We start from the raw sequence: 15,958 nt of genomic DNA, 5'->3' as shown, positions 1-15,958 counted from the left end.
TTGGCATTTGAACTCAGGTCTGCTACATCTGTTTAGAGGTCTTTCTACTATTGTGCTCTGACTCTGGTGTATACAAAATTATTCATACATTTGAATCTTTCATCACTCTTCCCAGCGTGAGAGAAAAAAACACCAGAATAAATGATCCCATGCTCACTTTTTTCCATCTTTCTCCAAAGGGCAAGAAGACCATTGGCTTGTTCCATTGAATTTCTGAATTACCACTGGTCATTTTTGGTCTTGTGACATATAATATGTTAAAATGTACTTCATCTTATTGTCCTTTATCCATGGAAGGATTTTTTTTTTGCCAGCGTTACTACTTCCCATGTAATTCAGTTCTACCCTGTATGAGCCATTAAATATCAATGAATAGCCATGAAAGTTTTTTAATCTAACGATTGGTTGTCAAAACCCTTTTGTAATCCTCCTCTGTTTTTCCTCTATTCTTTTACTTCATAATTAAATTGTGGATGACAAGATATTATCCTTTGCTTCATAAGGATAATAAAAATCACAATTGATTTAGCATGGCATTTGGAAATTATGGCTTTATACAACAGCAGTAGTTTTGCTCTAAAAGCCAAGAACCAACATTTTTCAGTTCCTCCAAAATAATAACAATCATCACAACTTTAATGATTCACCTTTCTCTAGCAGTTTGTCTTAAAAAGCACTTTTCCCCAGTGTAACTGTTCCAGTTATCTAGAAATAGCCTCGCTTTACAGATGATGAAACTTAGGCTTGACTTACCTTAGATCTTAGATCTAGTAAATAGATAATCTCAAGCATGAACTCAGGACTTCCAAATCCAAGTCTAGGCTTCTTATTACACTATATCCTCCACTATAAAATAATGAAGGAACTTTATAATCTCAATATTAAAACATTTTATTTCTTTGTGAATCAGAAACATTGTTTTGTTTTATCAGCTATTTTTAAAAAGCCTGGTATTGTCCACCTTAACAGGTTTCATTAAGAATATAGGTATTAAATATAGAAGCATTTTAAAATATTAAAAAAAAAAACCATAGACTGCTCCTGTTGAGAATAGAATTACATAGTAAATTAGCTGATGTCCAGTATGCTGCCTTTTAAGTATATCTTCAAGATTTCCAGTACTTACATAAGATATAGGGTATATTTATTAAGAGTCTTAAACTGTGTATAAAACGAGAGTAGTCAGAAGTAATGGTGTCTGCTGAAAGATTCTTTATCATATGAATTTACCTTTAGTCATCTATTATTTATTTCAGCTATTTTATATGCCATTATAATAAATATTATGACAGAGAAAGCTTTTACGCTCAACTTATTGTACTACTCTTTACTTCCTTGCAATCCTTCAGGAAAATGTAACCATGCGTTACCTATAGTTAACGTAAATCACCACTTACATTAGAATGAAAAATTCACCATGAAAAAAAGCTTCTTTTTCAATTGGGAGGCATAAATGCACAATCATGTTTACTGTCCAACTACTGGGCCATTCGTGGTTATTTTTTCAACTGTTTTTAAGCTGTCAAAGGAGTATATTGCATATAGTGAAATTGGTAGATTTCTGAGAATTCTTACTCCCTGGTTAGTTTTGGCAGGATAAGCATTTTTTCTACCTTGGGTGCAAAATACTGTCAATTACTATGTAAGCATTTCAAATAGTTTTGCTCTACATGGCATGTAACTTAGATACTGAATTAAATCAACTGTTATCCAGTGTAATTTCTCTTTAAATCAGTCTGAAGATATTGATAATGTTATTTTCTAAATGCACTTCTTACCACGTAAGATAAAACATTCTCATAGAATTATTGTGCTGAAGGGGGCCACACTTGTCATAGCAATACTGAGGCTCAAAGAAGGTGAGATCTCAAGACCCTCCGCCATCATCTGCTACTGCTGCTACAATGACTGTTTGATATTTATGTAACATTTTAAGTTTTACAGAATGCTTTCTGCACATTAATGCTTTTAATCTTCACAAAGCTCTTGAAGTTAGTGCAAACATAGTTATCTTAATTTTACAGATCAGGAACCTTTTAGTGGAAATGTTATGCCTTCAAATTCAGTCCTTTTCACTACACCATGTTGCTATTATTGTGAATGTAATAAAAGACATGTCCTCACATCCTTTAAAAAATTTTTGCTTTATTTTGGAGTGGTTTTGGAGAGAAGCTGTAGAGGTGTGATTATTAATGATCAGAAAATCATTCATTAGAAAGAGGATTCCTATTTCATGTAGGGATTAGATGACCTTTGAGGTCTCTTCTAGCTTTGAGATCTTAATTCTAAAACTAGAATTGTGCTCCTTTTCATTATTAGTGAACACTTTCCAGAGCAATTTTATTTATTGGAAAATTGGAGCCTCTTTGGAGTATGTGCCTAATCTAAATTTTCATTTTAGAGGAAGGATATGTGCCTGAAAAACCCAGGCTTAGAAACTAAAGATGTGTTTCACCAATCTCCCTTGTTGGGATGCCTCTACAGGGGAAATGTTTATCAGCTCATCCATTTGATCTCTAGCCTGAGTTGAAATTGGCAGTAGTTCCAATTAGTCTCACAAATAATGGTGGTTATGGTTGTTTAGCCTAACAATAGATATCATTTGTGTTGCTCTCCACGTCCACTTCCACCATTAATGTTATTTAAGTGGTATTGGTGAAATTATTGTCATGAAATCCTACATAATATATTGATGAATTATTAAACCACTCTAGTTAGGTTGTATTGTTGTTTAGTGAATAATGCCATGCCAATAATCTAAGTTCAGGGCCAGTGTCTCTTGCTATTTTAAAAGTGACAGCTCCTATTTAAGGTTTCAGAGAATAAAAGGACGAGTGATATAGGACTATAAATATGTAAAGTGGAAAGGTAAGAGACATTAGAGTAATGCAATTATGGCATAGATTAGAATTTGTGGGATGCCATTAACAATGACTTCTGAGTATAGATTAGCATTATAGTTACACTGTCTCTTTAAGCAATATGCTTGTCCTATAACTTACGTATTTGTGTAAATATAGTGGAATATAAATGCAGATATATATTCACAGAGGCCCTTAATTTCAGTTTAGACTCCTACTTATCTGTTTGAGGATTATGCTCAAAATAGAGTGAAATATTCCATGATCTTGGCCTGCCTTCTTCTATGTCCATCCATTTGCTTGCTGTTACCGTGCTGAACCCTTTAGCCCTGGAATGGATTGTTGGTTTTCTCTAATTTCTTCTCCTTTATCCAGTCTTGACTTGATGCAACCATTACCTTAATCTAAGGCTTGACTTAAGTAAGAGGTCCTCCATGAATTCTTTCTTGATATACCCAGATATATTGCAGGCTCACACTGTAACATCATAGGGTGGTGTGTGGATTGGAGTTGATTGGCCAGTACTTAATTTTTGTCTGTTCCCTCCTTCTTACTAGATCAGGCTTCCTTCCCAGGTCTTTCCCATCTCCTACCTGGAGGGTGTGATCTTTCCTTTTGCCACAGCACTCTAATCCCTAATCATTTCTCTCTAAATATTTAATCAGCCATAGCCTGTCCTCAGCCCTCTTTTCTCTGTATATATTTTCCCTTGTCACTCCCACTCATTCCCATGAATTCTATCCAGATCATTTCTATCTCTGCATATCTCTGTAGGTGATTAACCTGTCTCCTGAACTCCAAGCCTTTATCTTCCAGTGCCTACAGGTTATTTCTACCTCACTGTCCCATAAGCACTTCAAATTCAGCATGTCCAAAATGAGCTGTCTTTTCCCCCAAATCTCTTCCACCTTATTTGACTATTTCTACCATTATCAATCACACATTGTTCCATGTTTAGAGCTTTAGATTTATCTTTGTCTCATTCCTTTTTCTCCCTTCTCATTGCCATTCAGATGTCAAGTCCTACTGGTTTACAGATCACACAAGCTAGGAGGGATACACATTGGATAACAGAATGAGTATTCAAAAAGAACCTGACAGGCTACAAAATTGGATCTAATTACACTTGGGTTCAGAAAATCAACTTAACCAGTAAAAAATTAGGGATTTATGACAGATGGTAATTCACCTGAAAAAATATGTGGGTGTTTTGGTGGACTGCAATCTCAAACTGAGTCAACAATGTGATCTAGTATTCAAGAAGCTAATGCAATATTGGGCTTCATTAAAAGAGGACCAGCTTTTACGAATAAGGAGGTGGCAGTTCCACTTTATTCTGCTGTGAACTGACCACATCTGGACTATTATAGTCAGTTCTAAGCACCATGTTTAACAAGGGCATCAATATGTTAAGTGGGCATCCTGGGGAAAACAACCTGTTATGAAAGGCCCCAAGTTTATTCCGTAAGAAAGCCTATGGAAGGGACTAGAGATGCCTAGTCTACAGAAGAGAATACTTAGAGGGACATGGTGGCTCTCTTCAGGTATGTTAAGGTCTATCATATGGAAAAAAGATTGTATTTTTTTTTCCTGAGGTGACAGAACCAGTCACAAATGGTAGAAGTGTGTGGGTCTTTTTTTTTTACTCTAAATTAAGGCTTGGTGGAAGGAAAAGCTTCCTAACTATTAAAGTTTTCCAAAAATGCAATATTTTGCTTTTGGAAGTAATGGATTCTTTGCCTATCTCTGGAGGTCTTAAAGCAAAGATTATATTACCTCTTGTTAGAAATACTGTAGAGAGGACTCCTATTCAGGTACTGTTTCAACTAGGAGGCATCAATTCTCCTCTCTCCCCCAGAGATTCATCCCATGGAACAAAGACTTTTGTTTAAAAAAAACAAGGGAGAAAAATATCGGTAAAGCTAATCAGTTCCTCTAAAAATTCTGATGATATATGCAGTGTTCTATACCCGTGGACCACTCCCCCATTTTCCCCTTCCCACCAGCTCTGCAAAGCAATGGTGAGAGAGGTGTTTTCTCATCTCTGTTCTTTGGGCCAAGTTTATAATTTCATAGCATTCATTTTTGATTGTTTGTGGTTGCTGATCATTCCCCTTATATTGTTTTAATATTTGTTAATATTGTTGTCTTGTCTCTCCCTCTTTCACTTTAAATCATTTAAGTTTTTCATGCTTAGAGCACAGAGATATTCTAATACATCCATGCTCATTTGTTCAGCCAGTTCCCAATTGGTGAGCATCCACTTTGTTTATACACTAAGTGATTCTTAGCACCCTCTTCCTCTCAACCAATCCCCACAGACATCTTTCCCAGCTCTAAGGTATTGTCACTGGAGAAGCAGAAAGGGGCCAAGTAGTCCTGAAGGCTATTCTGTATGTTACTCTGTTTCATAGGTTGCTATGGCCAAAATAGTTCATCATTAAGTGGTCAGTCTCCTAGTGCTGAGCTTCTCTGTTCTTAGGGTACTTTCTGGAAATGAGACATAGGCTTTTTTCCCCCACTATCATACTCAAAAAAAAATTCCATCTTAGAGTGCAAGCTGATGGAACTTACACTTTGTTAGTACAGCCTGAGGACCCATATTTATCTACAGAGGTCCCCACAAATGTGAAGCACCCAGTTTTATCCTAGATGAGACACCACATGTGGCTGTTATACCAACCTTACCTTCCTGCCATGGTTCTGTGGGTAGCCCTGTGGGTAGCTCTCCTCCTAAAAACTAGCTCATGAGCTGCCACCTGTATGTTTCCCCTTAACAATCAGCTCGTAGACTCAGTTCTTTGGCAAAGGCATTTACTTAATTGGCATAGCAAGAACAGTGGTTAGGAAGCATTTCCCCTTACAAGAAGGGCAACATCACCCACAAATATACACAGAGTCCAGGAGAGGGGAACAATGAGCGTGAACTTGAAGTATAACAATAGTGAGTGAGGTGCTCGCATAAGGTGTATGTGCATATATATATATGTATATATGTATATATATACATATATATATATACACACACGGCACCAAGGCAATTCACAGCTCTGAAAATGTAGGGCCCTGATGTTCCTTCTTTGCCCACAGAGTTTTCATGAAGCTCATCATGAGTCGTGATTATAGTTCTCCTGACCTTTCAGAAGGTTGTACCCTTCAGTCTCCTTCACTTAAAATGAAAGAACAAATGCCAAGGCAAAGAACTTGAGCCTCTATCCACAGGCCATATATTGGCTTCCAGTGGGACGGGCATGAGGCCTCTCCCCTTACATCATTGTTTTCTTCTGTAACTGGAGTGCCATTGGGCAGGAAAGAGAAAGACCAAACATGATCCAACCAGGTACTGCTTAACTGGTGCCTTTTGAATGACTCCAGCTCTGACTGTGCAGCAGATCAAAATGATTCCACTTCATCATGTGGTAATTAGATGTCTATATTTGCTTCATGTGGGGATTGCATCTTAGGCACTCTGTACATCCTTATGAAGACTGGGCTCAAAGGCTGTTCTCTTGTTATATTCATAACACCACCACTTGAGTCAAGGCTAACTTAGCCACTCTATTGTGATTTAGACTTTTACTGCTGAAAAATCATTCCCTGGTGAAGAGGCATTTGCTACTAACCTGGGAGCAGGGGACAGCTGTTACCACTTACTTTTTGGGGAGCAATCTAAGACAGTACCATTAAGATAGCATTCAGAGTCTATCAACCCTCATGGTTGCTGAGACCACCTCCTTTGGTTTCAAAAAGGCCAAATATAGTAAAGGAGTATCTTGATACTGCTTTGAAAGACTTAATTCTAATCAAAGCACCAATCAAAGTAACTTCAGAAGACTGAGGCCAAAACACACCTCTTACCTCCTGGAAGAGAGTATATGGACAAGAAGTATAGATTAGAATCTCATCCATGATCAATGTCCTGCTTTATTTGGCTTAGATATGTGTGAATGTATGTTTCTGTGCATCTCTTTCTCTATGTGTGTGTGTGTGTGTGTGTGTGTGTACACACATTCTGTACTGTATATACATACACATATATACACATACATTAGTATCCCACCAACTAGGCTATTTGTGTGTGTGTGCGTGTGTGCAGCCTAGTTGACTATTACCTACATGCACACACATATACATATATATGTATATATGGTGAAATTCTTTATGTATACATATATGGCTGTCTATCTAGTTAGCTATCTATCTCTATATGGAAAGGGAGAGATTAAAAAAAACAGAGAGTACAAGAGAGAGAGGGAGTGAGCGAGGCACACAGGTAAGATACATACACAACTCTAAGGCAACTCATAACTCTGAATACATAGGATCTTGATGTTCTTTCTTTCTCCAAAGGGTTTTCATGAAGTTCATAATGAGTTGTGAGCATGTAACATACATATATATACACATACGTGCATAAGTTTTTTTATCACCGAAGTGTTCTCTTTGAATGGGGGATGGGGAGAATGTTAGTGAATAATGATAGATATGCAAAAGAGAGTATCGAAAAATCTTTAAATGCATAGGAAAAAAGTGCCAAAAGTGATGCAGAGTAATCTTACAACTATCTTGTTAAATTTTTGTTGTTGTTCAGTCTTGTCTGACTCTGTGACCTCCTTTGGCGTTTTCTTGGCAAAGATACTAGACTGGCTTGCCATTTATTTCTCCAGCTCATTTTACAGATGAGGAAACTGAAGCGAAGAGGGTTAAGTGACTTGCCCAGGGTCACACAGCTACGAAGTGTCCAAGGCAGACTTTTGACTCAGATCTTCCTGACTCCAGGCCTGGTGCTTCGTTCACTTTGCCATTATAGATGCCCCATTATATTATTTATATACTTATGATACATACATACACATGTATATATAAAAATTATTTAAAAACTGATTGTATATAACAAGTTCACAGTTTCTAATACACTATCTTTTTTCTGTGTAATGAAATATTTGTGTTTATAGATATTTGTTAAGTTCAAAAGAAAAATAAAGATGGATCTATGACTTAGCTCTTTAGTAGATGAAAATACAGGGGACAAATTATTAGTTTCCCAAGGATAACCGGTGTCTCTAGAAACCCTCCACTCCTCTTCCTGTAGGTTGCAAAATAGACTGGGTGAGAGACCTGAGTCAATTACATTTTCACTAAGACGTGTTTGTGTTGACAGACTAAATCCTATCTAGACAAAGTATTGTGCACCTGGTCAGGCTCTCTTGAGGCATTTCCTTTCCTTGGTGAGGATGAAATGGTGGTGACACAGTGCTAAGTGACAGAAATAGAGACTGTTTCCACCTTTTCTGCCCTCAACCCCTCTATCCACTTAAACACATTGAATAAGTCAGGCTTACTTACCTTTTCACGTTGCCTGTTTTTGTCATCATACATTTTAGTTCCTAGGACGATGGAAAACAACTGAAATGCCTAAAAACTGTCTTATGTCAATTCATTGCATTTAATGAAGTTGTACACCATCCAGCATATGTGTTTAGCAGAGCTGTAGTTTCTGAATACAGCATTTGGCAGTAAATGCTATACTCTTCCATTCATTTTTGTGATTTATACTCACTCTGAGTCTCTAATATTCAACAAGGGAATTCAGACATGTTTCATAACACACTTACTGTCATGTGATCTTGTGAACTAAATTTGCTGATATTTATCATTTTTTATTTTTCTTTTTATTCTAGCACAAAGCCAAGGTAGAAGCCATGACCTTAGACCTTGCTTCTCTCCGAAGTGTGCAGAACTTTGCTGAAGTGTTCAAGTCTAAGAACATGTGAGTATGTTGAGAAAGGATTACAGATCAGCATTCCTCATCATTGTAATATCATTATTCATTGTTCATCAAGGGCATGTGGCCTTTTGGATTTAGTTTTTTTTTAATCTTTTGATTTTGTTTTAATATTTCTTACTGTCTTACAGACTCATTGATTTTTCTCTGGTTTCTTCTATTTTTTAGGTACTTTACTTAGGTAAAGTTTACCACTTTCTCTTCTAATCTTTTTTTTCTCCCTCAAATTCTTTTTTTTTTCCAGTTTTATTTCTTTTAAAAAATCTGTTGCATTACTTCTTTTAGGCATTCATGGGGTGTATGTTGAAAATTTATGCTTTGAGTCTCTGCTTGTAGTTGTTATTCACTTCTCATTTTGGGGAATCTCTAGATATCTATGTAGTAACTTTTTTATACTCAAAAGTATTATCTTTCATTTACTCAGTTCTCCAGCATTAATTTCTAGACTGGGACTTTTTGCCAGGAACAGACTCCGCCCATGATCATACTTTTGGTTGGGGTCATTGGCCCTGCTTGTTCTTGCCCTCAGTCACCTGGTTTCCTGCACAGACCTCTACTTTTGGGGGTTAGGCCTTATTGGATCTTTGAGTCTCTGCACATTGTGTCTTCAGACTCATCTCTGCCATCTCAGGACAGTGTTAGGTGTTAGGGACCTTAGAGCCTTTGGGATTAGCATAAGTAGTGCCATACCACACAGATTCCTTCTTTTCCTTAGGTCTTCCAAAGTTCCCACCCTAGAGTTTTCTCACCTCTCTGGTGATTTCTGACTTCCCCGAATCTTTTTCAGGTATTTTCTACTCTTTCTGCATCTTGACACAAGAGCTTTACATGATACATGTGTCTTTGCATATCTCTCATCACTTTGCGAAGCTAGGCTTCTGCTGTCTTTGCTGGTGGCCAGCCCCCTTTCCTATTACTCCTGGTATGCTGGCTAATTTCTTGTGCATTTATGTGGCAGAAAAAGTCATGAATTTTAGTTTATCAATGGATTTCTTGATCATAGTTGGTCTAGTGCTAATTTTAGGTTTTTGTGATTATAGGAGTATGGGAGTTGGGTGGTCTGCCTCCATTGAGGAAACCCCCTTGGCTGGGAAATCTGAGGCCTTTTGGATTCAGAAAGAATTGTTTTACAAGTAGATGATTTAATTAGATGAATTGTAGGATTATAGCATTTAAGGTCTAGAATTACAAGGGATTCCAAAGGCTATGTAGTTTTACTTCCTCTTTTTTACAGTTTCACTTTCTCATTTCTGATACCCAGGAAGTTTAAGCAATGTGGCTGAGGTTACAGAAGGAGTAATTATCAGAGACAGGATTTAAACCCAGATAGGTGCTCCAAGTTCCAGGTTGCCTACCAAATACTTGAGGAGTCAGCACTCAGTTATCTGTAGGAACTGGGCATGAGTAAACCCAAACAGCAGGGAGAAAAATGCAAATTGTCATAAAAACAAATTACTGAAAAGAGAGTTGAGGACTATCAAATTTGACACCTTAAATCATGGCCCAAAGAGGTTAAATCATTTATACGAGGTCACACAGTGATAGGGTCTGGGTCCTCACAAAAACTCAGGTCAAGTCTCTTTTCATACATTGAGCTTTTGATTTTTAATTTGATAGTAGGTAGTACTGTACTAACTATAGTACAGTAGAACTGGTTTATTGCTCCCAATACGTGGATTTAACTTTCAGCTGCTCAGATTTAAAGACTGCATAGGTAGGTGGCACTATAGTGCACAGAGTGATGAACTTAGATTTGAGAAGATCTGAGTTCAAATCCAGTTTGACACATTTACTGGCCATATGACCAGTAGTACCTACCTCCTAGCATTGTTGTGAGGATAAAATAAAATACTTATAAAATGCTTTGCAAACCTTAAAGTCCTATACAAATTCTAGCTATTTTGGTGAAATAAGAGTTGGATGAGGCTTTAAATTGGTTTTAATGTGTAGCTTCTTCTTCTGTCTCCCAAATTCTGTGTACTTTGCAATCCTGCTTTTTCTTGTAAAAGACATTCTATTTCCCAATTCTGCATTTTCACTGGCTGTCCCCCATGCCTGGAATTCTCTCCTCCTCATGTAGGCCTCCTGAATTTCCTAGCTAAGTAAAATCTTTCCTTCTACAAGATTTTTCCCGATTCCCTTTAATGCTAGTGCTTTCCTTCTATTATTTATCTCTTATTTATCCTACCTGTATCTTTTTTTTACATAATTGTTTATATATTATCTTCTCTATTAGACTGTGAACTCTTTGGGAATGGGGATTACATTTTCCCTTTTTTTGTATCCCCCATTCTACTTAGCACAATGCCTGACACATAGTAGCTGTTAATAAATGTTCACTGACTCATTAATTTTTTATTTGATCTGACCTTTATCTGAAGTCAGATAAATAATAATATTTATCCATTTATAATGTCTCCAAAACCCGTACAACTAGTAGTAGACTAGTCATAATAATAATTCCTAGCATTTACATAGAGATTTGCATTTTGTAAAGGGAGCTGGGTGGTGCAGTGGATAGAGTGCTGGGCTCAAAGTCAGGAAGACCTGAGTCCAAATCTGGCCTCAGACACTTACGATCCTGGGCAAATCACTTAACCTTGTTTAACTCAGTTTCCTCATCTGTAAAATGAGCTGGAGAAGGAGATTGTGAATTACTCTAGTATTTTTGCCAAAAAATACCCATATAGGGTCACAAAGAGTCAGACATGACTGAAACAATTTAATGACAACAACAAAAAAGTGCCTTAGAAATATTAATTTTTTTATCCTTGCTGCAACTCTGGAAACAAATTAAAACCTCAGTTAGACCCTGAATTTCTTTTCTCATTCTTTGACTCTTGAATTCTAAAGGGAAAATTCTTTGTTATCCCCCAGGAGGATATAAGTACTTTATTATCTTGCTGTCAGTTCTAATTGCTCAAATGCATTTGCATTTCTAGTTTTCTTTTATATCCCTAATAATGTTGCAGAAAGTTAGAATTAATGCAAGGTGGCTATGGCAATATGATATTAAAAAAGATGATACAGTAAGACTCGGTTTGACTTTTACCAGGAGTGAAGGTTCAGTATTTGGAAAACTATAAACATAACTGACCATATTAACAACAACAAAAATCTTATGATTATATTGATAGCCAAAGAAGAACTTTTGACAAGATAGCCATCCCCTTTAAAAGAAAAACATTATAAAATGTAGGAGTAAAAAGACCTTTCCATATTATAAGTAGGATCTATCTAAAACCTATAGTCAGCATTATATGTGATGAGAATACGTTAGAGTCCTTTCCAATAAGATCAGGGGTAAAAAAAAAAGAGGTATATATCATCAATCATCACTACTCTTTTGTATAGTGCTAGAAATGTTAACTAAAGCAACAAGTCAAAAAATGAAATTGAAAGAATAAGCACATGCAAAGAGGAAACAAAATTATCCCCTTTTTATTTACTTAGAAAACCCTAGAAATTATTTACTTAGAGCACCCCAGAAAGTCAACTAAAAATTAATGAAAGCCATTAAAAAGTTAATCAGTTTTGCAAGATAAAAAGTAAAATTGCATACACCATCAGAATTTTTTTTTATTTCCAACAAAATCCAGGAGAAAGAGATAAAGATATTTCCTTTAAAATAATTAGAAAGTATAAAATACTTTCAAGTTCCCTTGCTAAAACATGCACAGGAAATATGTGTCTGCATCTATAAAATACTATTTACAGAAATAAAGACAATTAAATGATTACAGAACTATCCATTGCTCATGGGTAGGCTGAGCTAATATTAAAAAAGTGACAATACTGTCTAAATTTATTTACTTATCCCATATCATACCAAGAAAGCTTCCAGTAAATTGCTTTATTGAGATACAAAATATAATAAGAATATTCATCTGGAGGAACAGAAAGTCAAGAGTTCCGAGGAAAATTATGGAAAAAAATTAAGTGAAAAGGAAGGAGACTTAGCAGTGTTGATGTTGTTGTTGTTGTTTCAGTCATATAGGACTCTTTGTGACCCTATTTGGGGTTTTCTTGGCAAAGATATTGGAGAGATTTGCCATTTTATTCTCCAGCTTGTTTTACAGATGGGGAGACTGAGGCAAACAGGGTTAAGTGACTTGCCCAGGGTCACACAGCTACTAAGTGTCTGAGGATGTATTTGAACTCAGGTCTTCCTTCCTTCATGTCTGGTGTTCTATCCATTGCAACCATCTAGCTGCTCTCAGACTTCAATACAAAGTGGTAATCTTCAAAACAGTTCTGTACTGGTTACTTTTTGTATTAAGAAACTGAGTTCCAGAGAGTGTAAATCCATGGCCTCCAAGCTTGTGATGGTCAAAGCAAGAACTGTCCTCATGACCCTTGACTCCAATTTCAGTTCCCTGCATTATATTGCCTCTAAAATTCAGCAAGATTTGAATCTGAAAATTATCTTAACAGTCTAACAGCATGGAGCAGATTGTCTTTAAATTGGTATTGTTTGTCTCTCTGAGTAAATTTTATACACAAGTATATTCCAAGGTATCACCATGGAATATGAGAAGAATTCATTTATACATGTTTTGTCAGCAAACTCACTAATATTAGAATTCATTTTTGGAATATTGTTATCATTTCAGATTTCTTTCATTGTATTCATTTGTTTTGTAGAATTCTTTCTCCTTCTTTTGCTTAAAAACATCTTTGTTATATAGGGTGGCTCTCTGGGAGAGGGAGGGAAAAATATAAAGGAGAATATCCTGACAATCTAACAAAAACAAAAGGTATCAATGAAAATCTGTTTAAAATATAATCTAAAGACTTATAAGTATGAAGGAATCATTTACATATTTATACCAGACCTCAACGGCAAGATTTCACAAGAAAATTGCATTCTAATGCATGTTTTCTATCACAATATTTCTCTAAGTCATGTTAAGTAAAATTACATCCTCAAAAAAGATATGTATGTGCAGGAGAATGAGTGCTACAGATTTTCTTTTTCTCCCTGAAAGAAATTCTTCCCTGAGTCTGAATCAAAAAAAGTTAGAAAAATAAATTGCTCTAGCTAAAATCTTAGGTTATATTAAAATGGGTAGTGTGAACAAGCATGGCTTTAGGAAAACAAATGTGTAGTGAATTGAATTAATTTTCAATAGTCACTTGAATTAAATGATTTACCTGCCATATTTTGGCAATCAACAGTTGGCCCCTTTAAGACTTGGAAGGTGGCCTAATTATAAAACATCTGGCTGCCTTCCATTTTAATAGATATATCACTTTACTTACTTTCAATATTTAAAAAAACCCTATCAAAGTGAAGCAGCAAGGGACATCTCCTATGTTCCATGACTGTGGCTGAGACAATGTGATGTGGAGTGAAAAGAACTAGATACAAGATCTTGATACTTCTCAGCTAGTCTGTTCATTCTCTTTCTAACTAAGTCACTTGAGTGTCTCCAGTCTCTCTAGCATTCATTCTCCTCACCTATAAAATGAAAGATTTAACTTTTAATGAGGGAAGCTTGGTTCAAGTCTCAGCTGTGACAATATGTGTATAACGTGGGACAAATAATTTCCCCTCTTTGGGGCTCTTCTTCTTGTATTGATATGGCGGGGGGCTGGGCATTGATGGGGAGTCCGCTAGGGGCTAGTGTGTTCTAACATCCTGTCCCAGATTCTATGGCTTTATAGGATAAAGGAGTATGTGGCTACTACCATTCTGCTAGATGTAATAAATATTTGTTCAAAAAATAATAAGCTCCTAGTATGTGAGGGTAATAGTGATAATAATAAATTGATGAAGGTGACGATCACAGCTGGTATTTATATAACACTTATTATACGCCAGGCACTGTGCTAAGCACTTTACAAATATCTCATTGGATCCCCACAACTTTGGAAGGTAGGTGCTGTTATCATTCCCATTTTACAGGTGATGAAGCTGAGGCAAGCGGAGGTGAGATGACTTGCTCAGAATCAGTTAGTAAGCATCTGAGGTTGGATTTGAACTCAGGTTTTCCTGACTCCAGGTCCAGTGTGGTATTCACTGTGCCACCAAGCTACCTAATCTGATTGTATTATTAGGCATCATGATGATTGTCACAGTGGGATTAAATTGGAGTTTAAATAAGACCATTCTCTGCTTTCATAGACCTTAGAGTAGAATATATTCTGACACCTGCACAGGTAATTACAGTGCACAGTATTACATTAATATATTTAATGAGTGCAAAATAAAATACCATGTCACATTTCTGAAGGAATATCATTATTTGGCCTAGACAGATCAGAGAAGAATTCATGTAGGCATTGGCATCTGGATTGGGCTTTAGAGGATGGATAGGAATTCAAGAGATTAAATACAGAAGAAAAAGGACAATCCACATATAGGAAACAACATGGCTAAAGGCAAAGGAAAAGGAGAACATGTATGTAAAGTATGTTCAGGATGGCAGAACGCAATCCAGTTTGGTTGTAGCATAGAATAAAATGGAGGAGACTAACTCATCACAATGCTTGTTCTAAACCATTTCATCCTTCCTCAGGCATTTCATGATAGGTAGCACCTTCCTCCATCCTCTCAGTTGAGGGCTTTGCCTCATACTTCACTGAAAACATGGGGGTTGTTTGACAGGAGCTCCCTCTTCTTGCCTCTTAGTCATGTCACATCACTATGATGTCCCCCTTTCTCTCCCCCTACCCTGTACTATTTCCTTTTTCACTCCTAACTTATGTGAAGAGGTACCCTCATTCTTGCCAAGGCAAAACTCTCTAGATCTACCCTTGATCCCATCCATTCCTGTATTCTCCAGCATATTTCCCCCATTATTAACACCACTTTTACTAATCTTTCTGTTATTGCATCCTGAGTGCTTCTCTGCTATCTATAAACCCACTTATATCTCTTTCATCCTTAGTTTAAACCACTGCCCCCCCCAAAAAAAAAGAAAGAAGAAAGACTTGATTCTACCATTTCTTCACAGACGTCTGCATTAGGTAAATTATTTTGAAAGGTCTCAGAGAGAGTATTCAACAAGGCAGAGCCTGGAGGTGAGGAAGCCAGTTGGAAGGCTGTTATAATTGTCTCAGTGAGAGGTGATAAGGGCCTAAACCAGGGTGACAAAATTGGAAAATGAATAGGAGGGGATAGATGTGAGAGGTATTTTACCTTCTCCATTCTACTTTATTCCTGTTTGGATAGTGATAGTCAGATAATACCGGTGATCAGACTAATAGTTGTTGGCAGTGGGTTGGAGCATCCCTGGTAAAATGGTATTAATATTACTGCAAAGCTCCAAGCCTGAAATCTGTGGTAAGATTGAAGGGCTTCACCAAA

At 36.6% G+C, this 15,958-nt stretch overlaps 1 protein-coding gene across 1 annotated transcript in view; it reads left to right on the top strand.

Annotated features, from left to right (window-relative positions):
• The window catches only part of WWOX (WW domain containing oxidoreductase), a 1,243,064-nt gene that overhangs the window by 373,224 nt on the left and 853,882 nt on the right, over positions 1 to 15,958 (top strand). Inside the window, exon 6 of the mRNA XM_036750184.1 lies at positions 8,543 to 8,631. Within this exon, the coding sequence (XP_036606079.1) occupies positions 8,543 to 8,631 (89 nt within the window). The remainder of the gene's footprint in view (positions 1 to 8,542; positions 8,632 to 15,958) is intronic.

This window comes from Trichosurus vulpecula, chromosome 3 (genome assembly GCF_011100635.1).
Source record: "Trichosurus vulpecula isolate mTriVul1 chromosome 3, mTriVul1.pri, whole genome shotgun sequence".
NCBI lineage: Eukaryota > Metazoa > Chordata > Mammalia > Diprotodontia > Phalangeridae > Trichosurus > Trichosurus vulpecula.
This window is presented reverse-complemented; position numbering and strand designations above follow the sequence as displayed.